The sequence below is a fragment of the Ursus maritimus genome, unplaced genomic scaffold (assembly GCF_017311325.1).
Source record: "Ursus maritimus isolate PB19 unplaced genomic scaffold, ASM1731132v1 scaffold_24, whole genome shotgun sequence".
NCBI lineage: Eukaryota > Metazoa > Chordata > Mammalia > Carnivora > Ursidae > Ursus > Ursus maritimus.
The window spans coordinates 23,259,696-23,271,783 of NW_024424897.1; the positions used below are offsets into that span (position 1 = coordinate 23,259,696).

The 12,088-nt window shown below is 55.6% G+C and overlaps 1 protein-coding gene across 5 annotated transcripts in view; it reads left to right on the plus strand.

Moving 5' to 3' along the window:
• The window catches only part of NFE2L1 (nuclear factor, erythroid 2 like 1), a 17,442-nt gene extending 7,088 nt beyond the window's left edge, over window positions 1-10,354 (plus strand). For 3 of the 5 annotated variants that reach the window (XM_040640744.1, XM_040640745.1, XM_040640746.1), the window contains exons 3-6: window positions 2,103-2,318; window positions 2,733-2,822; window positions 3,036-3,194; window positions 4,019-10,354. In XM_040640744.1, coding sequence (XP_040496678.1) covers window positions 2,103-2,318; window positions 2,733-2,822; window positions 3,036-3,194; window positions 4,019-5,380 — 1,827 coding nt within the window. In that variant the 3' untranslated portion in view covers window positions 5,381-10,354. The remainder of the gene's footprint in view (window positions 1-2,102; window positions 2,319-2,732; window positions 2,823-3,035; window positions 3,195-4,018) is intronic. The other 2 variants (XM_040640747.1, XM_040640748.1) reach the window with 2 other exon arrangements.
• The last annotated feature ends 1,734 nt before the right edge of the window (window positions 10,355-12,088 follow it).

Here is a 12,088-nt window from a genome sequence, read left to right on the forward strand (position 1 = left end):
CCCCCCCCCCCCCAGGGCTCTCTCACTGCGCCACCCCGGCTGGCTGACTGGGCTGGGTGGGGCTGCCCGCCCCTGGGTGCGTCTCCTTGAGGAGACGGAGGCGGCCCGGGGATGGGCTGGCTCCTTGCGGCAGCTTCTCCAGCTGCCCTGGTGCAGAGATTGGCTCGCGGCTGCAGCTAGGTAACAGGCGGTGGGAGGGGATTGGCTCCTTCCGCATCTCCAGCGGAGACTTGGGGGAGGAGATTGGCTCTCGTCGCAGCCTAGGTAACGACAGTGGGAGGGGATTGGCTCTTTCCGCAGCCCAGCTGCTGACCTGGGGGAGGGGATTGGCTCTCCGCAGCCTCAGCAGTGACCTGCGGGGTGGGAGGGGGAGGGGATTGGCTCCTTGCTGCAGCCTAGGTAACAAGTTTGGGGGGCGTGGGGAGGGGGAGAGAGGGAGGAGCGGGAGGCTAGGCCCTGGAGGGAGCTTGCTCTCCTCTGCAGCTTGAGCACGGAGCATGGGGTGGGAGTCCCATCTCACTGCAGCCTCTGCGGTGAGCTCAGGGTGGGGGCTGCCGGGTGCCTGAGTGGAACTGGGGTTGTGAGGTGGGAGGGGGCTGCTCGAGGATGGAGGAAGGGGGCTGGGCTGGGCCGCCCAGGCAGCAGCACGGGCGGGGCACCCTCCTCGGGCCCCTTGGAGCTAGCAAGGGGCCACCCTTCCAGCCTGGTGTGCTCCCTGCAAGCCAAGAGCTCCTTGCAGCCCCCTGTCCGGCTTCCCGGCGCCAGCCGCCCCGGGGCTCCTCTCGCAGACCATGACCCGCCTGGACCGCAGCTCTCACAGTGGTGGGGGCCATGCCAAAGGGAGCCGGCCCCTTAACTCTTTGCTGGCTGGGCACCGGCTGGCCCAGCCCCCCTCTGCTCCTGGGTCCAGGGCTTCTGTTCAGGTTGGTGTATGTGGGGAGACTAAAGGGAGAGGTACACCTGGGAGGTCTTGGGATCTGGGAGGGTTACGGTGGGAAAGGGATACCTGGTCAGGGCTGGGGAGGTGGGTCTCTTGGAAGGGTATTGCTTTCTGGAAAGTGCTTTTTTAGCCTCTGATTGGAAGGCAAGAGTTCAGGGCTGCTTCAGCCACAGGGGGATGGCATGTGTAGGAAGCCCAAATGGCTCTTATTTATTGGGGTTCTGTGCTGGTGGCTCTGGGGGTGGCAGTCGGTGCAGGAACTGATCGGGAGCCACCAGGGTGGAGTGGGAAGGAGGCATTTTGGTGCCTGAGGTGGCCGTTGTGGCTGAGCGGTGATGGGGCCCATGTCCTTGAGCGGGTTGACTGATGGAGCGCCAGTGAGTCCTGGGGTGTGGTGAGGAAGGGAGTGAGAGTGCTGGGGTGAGGGGACACCAGGGGCCGGCCTTGGCAGGGGTGGGGTGCCCGGTGAGGATCAGCTGACTGCCTGAGGCTCTCCTGGGACGGAGGCAGCTTGCTAGGATCAGCTGAGTGGGAATTCTGGCGGGGATGGACCTTGAGGTGAGCCTGGGCTTTCAGAGTTGTGGGTGTCGGAAGGGGGACCGGCTGGAGGCAGGGCTGGAGGCCACCGGCGTGGTCATTGGTTGCAGCAGGTGGTTGCAAATGCAGGGATTTTCCTCTCTGGCCCACCCCACCCCTTTATGCAAATGCAATGGCACCACAGGCTGATGCAAGCCTGGCCACCGCGAAGCAATTCTGCGTGACAGTTCGCCCTTGCCTGGCCTGGCCAGCATCCTACAAACCCAAGTTTGAAGGGAGTCTCGTTCCCAGAATGAGAAGTGTCTCCTGCTTCCCCCTTCTTTCTTGTGTAGCGGTGAGGTGGCCCTGCCTTTTGGCCTGGCTGTACCTCTGCTCCTCAGCCCCCAGGCTTGTATGGGGTTGATCATGCTGGTAATTTTTGCTAGCTCTTGCTTTTTTTTTTGTTTGTTTGTTTGTTTGTTTGTGTTTTTTGGAGGCTGGTATCTGGAAATGGATGAATGAAGCCTTGTTGGTACAGAGGGGGCAGAGGCTGGGAGAGCTGCCCCCCGCTCTCAGGATGAATCTGAGTGATGCTAGGAAAGGCCCCTGGAACCGAGAGCTAAAGTCACGGTGATCTGTCTTTCAGGACATAGATCTGATTGACATCCTTTGGCGACAGGATATTGACCTAGGGGCTGGGCGTGAGATTTTTGACTATAGTCATCGCCAGAAGGAGCAGGATGTGGATAAGGACCTGCGAGATGGAGCGGAGCAGGACGACACCTGGTCAGGCGAGGGCGCAGAAGCTCTGGCGCGAAACCTGCTAGTGGATGGAGAAACCGGGGAGAGCTTCCCTGCACAGGTACCCCCACCTCTGCCCACTTCTAGAAACTTTTCCTTAGAGAAGGCAGCCTCTGTCTGTGGGATGAACCCGAATGTATCTTTTGGGTTGGGGTCTCTAAGTCACTTGGGCTGAGGAAGGGGGAGTGGGTGAGCAACAGAAGCAGAGGGGCCAGGCCTTAGTAACAAACAGCATGGAGGAGGCGAAGCACCTAGCAGCTTCCTGTTTGCGTCAGGACTCTGCCACTCTCCCTCTGTTCTTTCCTGGAGTTTGGGACGCAGGGCCAGCCCTCAGTCTGGGAACAGAGGGAGAGCGTAGGCCTATAGCCATCCCAGCCCTCCTTCAGCTTCCCCTTTGGAAAGGCTGGGGAAGAGGCTTTGGCCCGCAGGCAGCCAAGGCCCAGGTCAGTCAGACTTACAGTTGCTGTTGCCACAGGTGCCTGGTGGGGAGGACCAGACGGCCCTGTCCCTGGAAGAGTGCCTTAGGCTGCTGGAGGCCACCTGCCCCTTTGGGGAGAATGCTGAGGTGAGCAGGACTCCAGGGAGAGCCCGGCCTGGGCAGCCTGCACGCCGTGTGGCCCTCTGCGCTGCCCGAGTGCCAGCTCCCGGTGCTGGCCTGGTCCTGGCCGTGGGGGTGAATTCAGAGGAAGGAAGAGACAGAACCTCAGGTGGTAGTCTCTGGGAGGAATGCGACGTGCTCTTGCCTTCCGCTCATTAAAACCTCTGTGTTTTGCCCTAGTTTCCAGCAGACATTTCCAGCATAACAGAAGCAGTGCCTAGTGAGAGTGAGCCCCCAGGTCTTCAAAACAACCTCTTGTCTCCTCTCCTGACGGGGACAGAGTCGCCATTTGATTTGGAACAGCAGTGGCAAGATCTCATGTCCATTATGGAAATGCAGGTAGGATTACCAGGACAGGACACAGACCTCGGACGAGGGGGGGTGGGGGTGGCGTTCGCATTCAGCTGCTTTTTCACCTCTGGGAAGAGAAAGGAACAGTTCCCTGTCTGATCCATAGGAAAGTGCGGACACTGAGAGGTCATTGTCCGGGTGTCTCCTTGGGGTAGGGGGTGCCGTCAGGAGAGGGGTTTGGGTTAAAAGCCCAGGGCTGAGCCTTCTAAAGCAGGACTGTCCCCTAGGTGTGCCTTCGTCTTCCCTTCAGGTAGAGGAACAAGTGACCGAACGCTTACACGCTTTGGCGTTACTAAAACCAGGCATTCGTGCGGTGCGTTTGCGGCCGGTGCCAGCTCTCCTGCCCCTTACAATCATGTAGTCAGCCCTTTGTTATTTTAAAGGTGAGGAAATCGAAGCTCAGAGAGGTTAAGTGATGTGCCCGTGGTCACACAGCCAGTGGTGCAGCTAGGTTTTCTCTCTCCAAGGCTGGGTGTTCCTTTCGCTGTGCAGATTTTACCCTGAGGAGGTAGGCAGGGTTGGGTGTTTCCTTCCTCTCCCTCCAAGGTGGGGGAGTCTGGCCAAACACAGAGGGGAGCAGGTCAGCCCCGCGTTGGGGTGGCCTCCACAGGGAGGACCCATCTCTGCCAGGCCTAGTAGGCCTGGGTGGACCGAGCGGGGCCAGGAGCTGAGCCTGGGCTCTGGATTCCAGTCTCTTGCCTTTGCACCCACGCAGCTGTGCCTGTGTTGGGCGCCTGCTGGCCTGAGCCCCCCCGCCCCCCGCGGGAGGGAGTCTGCTCCGAGGGAACCGTGACGCTCTTCTCCCCTCCCAGGCCATGGAAGTGAACACGTCAACGAGTGAGATCCTGTACAGCGCCCCTCCTGGAGACCCCCTGAGCACCAACTACAGCCTTGCCCCCAACACTCCCATCAATCAGAATGTCAGCCTGCATCAGGCGTCCCTGGGGGGCTGCAGCCAGGACTTCTCCCTCTTCAGTCCCGACGTGGAGAGCCTGCCTGTGGCCAGCAGCTCCGCGCTGCTGCCGCTGGTCCCCAGCAATTCCACCAGCCTCAACTCCACCTTCGGCTCCACCAACCTGGCGGGGCTCTTCTTTCCGCCGCAGCTCAACGGCACGGCCAACGACACGGCGGGCCCCGAGCTGCCGGACCCGCTGGGGGGCCTGCTGGACGAAGCCATGCTGGACGAGATCAGCCTGATGGACCTGGCCATCGAGGAGGGCTTCAACCCCGTGCAGGCCTCCCAGCTCGAAGAGGAGTTCGACTCGGACTCGGGCCTCTCCTTGGACTCCAGCCATAGCCCCTCCTCCCTGAGCAGCTCCGAAGGCAGCTCCTCGTCCTCGTCGTCCTCCTCCTCGTCGTCCTCGTCGTCCTCGTCGTCCTCCGCGTCGTCCTCGGCGTCGTCCTCCTTTTCTGAGGAGGGTGCGGTCGGCTACAGCTCCGACTCCGAGACCCTGGACCTGGAGGAGGCCGAGGGCGCCGTGGGCTACCAGCCCGAGTACTCCAAGCTGTGCCGCATGAGCTACCAGGACCCGTCGCCGCTGTCCTGCCTGCCCTACCTGGAGCACGTGGGCCACAACCACACGTACAACATGGCGCCCAGCGCCCTGGACGCCGCCGACCTGCCGCCGCCCGGCGCCCTCAAGAAGGGCGGCAAGGAGAAGCAGGCCGACTTCCTGGACAAGCAGATGAGCCGGGACGAGCACCGCGCCCGCGCCATGAAGATCCCCTTCACCAACGACAAGATCATCAACCTGCCGGTGGAGGAGTTCAACGAGCTGCTGTCCAAGTACCAGCTGAGCGAGGCGCAGCTGAGCCTCATCCGCGACATCCGGCGCCGCGGCAAGAACAAGATGGCGGCGCAGAACTGCCGCAAGCGCAAGCTGGACACCATCCTCAACCTGGAGCGCGACGTGGAGGACCTGCAGCGCGACAAGGCCCGGCTGCTGCGGGAGAAGGTGGAGTTCCTGCGGTCGCTGCGGCAGATGAAGCAGAAGGTGCAGAGCCTGTACCAGGAGGTGTTTGGGCGGCTGCGGGATGAGAACGGGCGGCCCTACTCGCCCAGCCAGTACGCGCTGCAGTACGCCGGGGACGGCAGCGTCCTGCTCATTCCGCGCACCCTGGCCGACCAGCAGGCCCGGCGGCAGGAGAGGAAGCCCAAGGACCGACGAAAGTGAGCCTGGGGAGGACGGGGGGTTGACGCTCACCGGGATGGAAACTGGAGAAGGGCTGGGCCTGGACCTGGACCTACCGTGGGGACTTGGATGCCTTCTTATCCAGTAGAGCTGCTCGGACGGGATGAACTGCGGGGCAGTGGGCGCGCAGAGGAGGGCGCGGGCGCTGGCTGGCTCGGCTACCCCCCGGGGGGGCGGGGAGGGCGGAAGCGGCCAGGCGGTTTGGGTGCACAGGGTCCTCACCCCTGCTGTTTCCTTTGAGGGAAGGGGTGGTGCTGGCATGGCTGGAGGCCGACCGAGGGGAAAGGGGGGGATCTTGTGAGAGGAAAGTCGTAGAAAGTCTCATCCCTGGAAGGAACCAAGGAAGGAACCAAGGAAGGGGGATTAAAAAAAAAAAACAACACCCAAAAAAATCAAAGCGGGAAGAAAATCAAAGGGCAGGTTAGGGTTGGCTCTGGCCAGGATACCAGACGGCAGGTTTTAGGTGGGACTAGGCCCTAGGCTCCAGTAAAGCCCACTTCACCCCAGGGGAGGGCGGAGCACAAGGTGGGGCCTGGGAGGGGCTTTGTGGGCTCTTCCAGCTCCTGCCCTGTGGCGGCCCGGAAAGGGGAGCTCTGGGATGCCTCCTGACATGTTCTCATCCGGAGGGGAGCCACTGGGACCCAACACTGGCTTGGGGGGTTAGGGTCAAAGAGGAGAGGGAACAGGAAAGAGTCACAGGGCCCCCGTGCCTGTTGGCAGCAGCCCCAACACCGAGCATGCCCCTCACCACCCTGCCACTCTCATCTCCCTCCGTGCCCGGTCCCCCCTGAGCTGAGGCACCCACGTTTCCATCAGAGCCTGCATGCGAATGCCGATCTCATCCCGCCCGTGTGCCCCCGCCCCTCCCGGCTGCCTGGAGTCCTTCCGCAGCTGGGGTGCTGGCGGTGCCCCCAGTGCTGAGCCTGGGCCTCCTGGGGGCTGCTGGGAGGCAGGGGGATGGTGTGGAGAAGCCAGGCAGTATTCAGCACAACACTGGGGAGTGACCCTTCCCTCAGGCCTTCCCCTCCAACAACTGGGCATGTCACTAGAAGACAAAAAAACCCACAAAACCCAGCAACAAAAACAAACTAGTCCTTTTAGAATTTCTTGCGCTTTGATTTTTTTAGGGCTTGAGCCCTGTTTCACTTATAGGGTCTAGAATGCTTGTGTTGAGTAAAAAGGAGATACCCCAATATTCAAAGCTGCTAAATGTTCTCTTTGCCATAAAGACTCCGTGTAACTGTGTGAACACTTGGGATTTTTCTCCTCTGTCCCGAGGTCTCTGCTTTTTTTTTTTTTTTTTTTTTTTTTTTTTTGGGTTTCTTTCTAGGAGAATGAGAAGTGCATGTAATGGGGGCTGAGAGCACCTACCCCCAGGCTCTCGGCCACAGGCTGCTTCTCTACACCCCCAGTTTAGCAAAGGCCCCAGGCAGAAGTGCCTGGGGGAGGCAGAGAGGGGAGCGCCAAGGTGGCCAGATGGTTCCAGGACCACAGTGTCTTTATTTTTAACTGTTTGCCACTGCTGCCCCCACCCCTGCCTGGCTCTGGAGTACAGTCAGCCCCAGACTAGCAGGAGTGAGTTGTGGGGAGAGGATTCTCCTCCCCTGTGGGGGGTGGGGGGGGTTTCCTAACTGAGCAGTAGGGTTAGAAGGCACGAGCCTGGGAAGTGCTTTTATAAATTATTTTCCTTGTAGATTTTATTTTTAATTTATCTCTGACCTGCCAGGGAGAGGAGAGGAGAGAGAGAGAGATGCTGTGAGCACATGACAAAATAAAATAAAATAAAATGGATGATTCATTCTCAGGTGCAATTTTTCCCTACTTTGAATTTAAATTGAGTAAAAGAAAGACCCCAGGAGGGGAAGATTGGCCATTGTGTGGCTAAGGCAGAGCTCACCGTTGGAAGGTGGGTGGAGAACAGGGGAGGTTGACAATGAGGAATTTAGGAAGACAATTAAACCTTCCAAAGGTGTTCATACCTCTTCACCGGTTTGCTAGTTGAATCCCCAAGAAGGATTCAGAATCCTTTTTGGCCTTTCTCCTAGGACCAGGCTGGGTGAGGTGCTGGCCCGTGGCCCAGCCCCTTGTCTGTCCACCCGTGAGAAAGTGCATTTTTAATCTTGAGCATGCTGCCCTTTCTCTGGTGGCACCATCCACCAAAGGGGTGCAGAGCATCAGAGAGTAGCCCCACCAGTGCCCCCGACTGAAGACCTGAAAGCCACGGACCAGCCCGCGCCAAGCACTTCAGTGGAACAGCAGAGCCACAGAACCGGAGAAGCAGGAAGCTAGACCGCAGGGTTGAAGGCATCAGAAAGCCTCCCTGGCTGAGGTGAACAGGATCTGTTCTCCCTCAAAAAACCTGCTTTAATATCGAGCCCACAAAGAGCTGGCTGCTTCCAGGCGCCGGGGGCTTGCAGGAGCCGCCGCCACACGCCGGGGTAGGTGCCCGGCAGATGCCCGAGGGATGAACGCTCGCCTGGCAGCCGGTACGGTCACTGGACGAGGTTTAGGACCAGAAGCTATGGTCCCCGTAACGGGACCTGTGATCTGGAAGTCCTGTCTGTGTACCACTGTCTGACCTGCCTTGGCCCAGTAGTCCCTTAATGGTGCTACTGGAGTATCCCAAGGGGCGGAACAGAATTCATAACATCAGTTTGTTTCAGTTTGGTTTTTTTTGTAACCCCATCTAGTTGGAAAGCGTCATCAAACAAGCTCTTTCCTAATTAGGAATTAGCTAAGGTCTGTAAGCCAGATAAAACCAAGATTCTTGAAAAAAGAGACTAAAAATTAAGTTTGAAAACCTTTAATGCCGAAAAAAAATACAAATTATATACAGAAGAGTGGACTGTGACAGGTAAAACTCCGTCATGTTTTTGTATCCCTTCTAGAAATGTATTTTTAAGTACACAATTAGGCTGTAACTTTTATCTTGCTTTGCAATTTCAACCTTACATACTTAAATGTTTTTTAAGAGGGAAAAAAAATCATCTCTCGCCCTGTTAGTGCTGCCCCTGGTCTGAGAAAGTACATTTTTGTCGCCCCTCCCCCATCCCCTTATGGAGAGATGTACAGTTGTGTCTAGGATCCTACTGATTAGCTGGGGCTCTGGGCCAAGTTGGTCAGCACTTGCTGTGGGGTTGACCTCTTTCTGCCGCTGGCAGGTGGAGTGGGTGCTCCAGCTTCAAGGCTTTTTCTGGCAGGAAGAAGATAACGAGGACTCGAGTAAGGCCTGCTACACCTCAGACAAGTGAGAGGAGGTCCTAGACTCTTCTTGGCAGGGAGATGAGCAGGCCTCAGGCTGAACTGAGGACCGGACTTCGAGGTGACCTGCTTGGGGGGGCGGAAGCCTGGCTTTGTCTTGACTTCAGCAGTTACTGGGCTTCATTCAAGCCCATTTCTCCCCACGTCCTAATTCACATTAGCGTTTGGAAGCATACCCCCGGTTTCAACCTCTGCCCGGCACAGATCTCACCAGTAAGTCTGGGGTATTTCAGTGTCAATAAAAATAGAAATCCAGAACGGAGGGGAAATGTAGTGAGCTAGAGAATGCTCAGTGTCCCCAAGACCTGGCCTCCACGGTGGACTCCCGCCCTGACCAGGGAAAGCTGAGCAGCAGCCAGCCAGCCAGGGAATGGGGAGTACTTTCCACGGAGCCGGCCTTCCTCAGGCAGCCGTCGGCCCTTCTACAACCCCCAGCTGTGCCAGACCTTGCTGCTTTTCAGGCTGGTTTGGCAAAAGCTGGAAACACAAGTGCCTTGTAGAAAAAATAAGTCCCCACCACCTTCACATCTCCTCCCTCCTCCAGCAGGCACTGACCTAGAGCGACAGCTTCAGCTCCACTCGCGAGCTTTACGGCACTACCCGCAAGTCCACCTCGTGACGGACCCTGTCACCCCCGGGCACAGGCAGCACACTGGCGGCCGCCTCTCTGAAGTCATTTTCCCAAGCAAGGGCAGAAACTGTTAAGCGAAACCCACGTGCTTCATTATCGTGAGTGGTTAAGCCTTGTTGTCTTATCACTGATCCATCTGGGACATGAAAGGGACTCACTGACCTGAATCTGTCATTCTGTCAGCCCAGCAAGAACCTCTCACCTTTCACTTTTCCCACCGAGGCCAGCCATCCTCCTCGCCTCTGGCTCGGGACTCCGTAGTGCGGAAGGAGCGTGTGCGGGAACTCGGTATACACGTGGAACTGAGCACCTGATCTGAGTTCTAGTCCTTGTTCTGTCCAGAACTTTGAAAGTTCGTGTCATCCTGAGTTAGTTAAGACACAGAATCCAGTGTGCGGGTTGTCTGGAGGTGTCCGGGACCCCGCCAAAGAGGTGTGTTCTCAAAATCAGTTAGATAAAAACACCCGTCTTCCTCTCTGAGGACACAGGAGTATCAAAAAAGTCTTAAAGCTGGATCTTTCCCAGGCTAACTGCAGAATGGGGGTAGGTTGCTCAGTATTTGTTACTTAATTCCAGATGCTATTTCAACCAAGGAAACAAAACCTAGTTTATACTTGGGAGGAGGCAGGGAAAAGGCTAAGAAGGTGGTGCTCTGCCTTTTGTTTTAAACACAAATTTAATTAGGCCGATTCAGTCCTCAGCTACAGGCTGAAGCAGTAATTTAAACAATGAGCCAGTGCCCCACAGGCGGGCCCCAAAGTTGCCCAGTCTGACCTGAGGCTATGCAAACAATAAATGGCAGGACTGGTCAAAGTCAACTAGGATTTAAAAATCCTTGTGAGGTAAACAGTGGCTCTGGTACCATCACAAACCACCAAGCAGACCATCAAGGCTACAGTGCAGATCCAGACATGCTGTTGAATATTTTAACACAAGCTATTTAATATGAGCAACAACTACAGAACCAAATCATCAGTGTAGAGCGTAAACCTAATGTTTCAGCCTTGCCTCATAGTCCTGCTGTCTCACTGGCCTAAGGTTAAAAAAAAAAAAAAAAAGCCTTAGAAAACAGAATACTTGCTCTACTTGCCCCCATAGAGCAGGACCAAGTGTGTTTTTCATCCCAGTGCAAGATGGTTTTATTTTGGATTTCATTCGCTTTCAATATTCAGCAATTTATGCAGCGGGAAGCTCCGAAGGCCAAAGTCAATTAAAAGTCATCCACAGAAGACAGCTGAGCAACTGTGAACACACTGGTTAGAATAGCAGTAACTTCTAAAGAAAACCTCAATGCTGGACAGTCAAACCAAGGTGACATGCGGCTCCCAGACCGAGGACCGTCTGTGGGATCTTTGAGCTCCGCCATCACCAAGCTTCCTTAGCCACACACCAGAACACCTGGATGCTGCCCGACTGCTTCCTGCTGCTGAAAAGCAAGATGAAGCCGAGACGCCTTCCTTGACCAAAGCTGACTGATGGCCTGGTAGTGGTGTTTGCATTTCAGTCCTATGCTAGAGGGGAAACGCTGAGCCTGGATTTAGTTCAGTCCTATCAGCTCTAAACAAGGTCTTTTTAGCCTTACAAAAAGACGCAACTTGCAAATCAGGTTAATACTAGTATCAGGGAAACTGATCAGGTTAATTAATGATCTCAAACAGAACCCGGGGCCATACATAGTTTAAGATCTGGAGCTACTGTAGAAAATCTGGATTTCAGAGTTCCAGTTCCACCAAATTATTTTGGAGTAGCAGTTTCCTCTCATTTTCCCTTTCTCTGTGATGGAAATCGTGATTATAACACACAGTCCCACTGTCACAGGCCATAAAGATGTCCTGATCGCACATGGCCGAACACCAAATGGCCATGTTAAAATCAAATGGAGCTGGGTTGGAATGAGTTCTGGAATTTAAGATCATATCTGAAAATAAGTACTTAAAAACTCAACGATTAAAAATGAATATAATCAGTAATCCAAACTTTCAAGTGACACTGAAAAGCAGAAACAATTATTCCGGAGCACCGTTGACTGACAGATTGCCTCTGTGGTCATTTACTGTCCTAACTTGAAACTCAATTGAAGACCATGCAGGACACCTCAGATGGTGATGTGGTCACCAGGTTAGTAAGCTCTTCTTTGGAAATAGCAACTAAGGTCATCACCTGTCTCCTCTTCAACTCCCGGGTGAGGAGTCGACGATGACGCAGCTCCACCGACGCCACCCAGCGCGCTCTTGTGCTGCCTGCAGAAATGCTCTCCGAATACCTTCTGAAGCAGACGGAAGCTTTGTTGTGCCTCTGCGTATCTTTTATTCCCAACATTTCCGCATGCATTTGCGGCTTCAACAAGCACTTGAGAAAATTTGATACCGAAACCCTTAATCTAGACATGTGACAGCTGGCTTTCAAAGGTAACAAAATTGTGAAAATCTAGCCTCACTTCAGTTTTCATTGATGCATTACCAATGTCAGCATCTTCCCGGGGGAAGAATGAGAGGGTTTTGCGAGGGTTCAGAAATGCCAGAAATGGCAATTAAGTAAGTTGCAAAGGTTTAAGACTAGAGCGGAAGAGCAGTCCATTCCGGACACACACCAAGGCTGAAGGCTAAGTCAGCGCATCCAACGATGAACAGAACCACCACACCCTAACTCGTTCAGCTAGCGGCTGACGGCTCTGGGGCTGCCGACAAGGACACACGTAGGCCTCTGCGCAGAAAGGCTGCCTCCCCACCTCCGCTTTACTTCATCTCCCCAAACTCCTGAAGCTTTTTTTTTTTTTTTTTTTTAAGATTTTGTTTTTA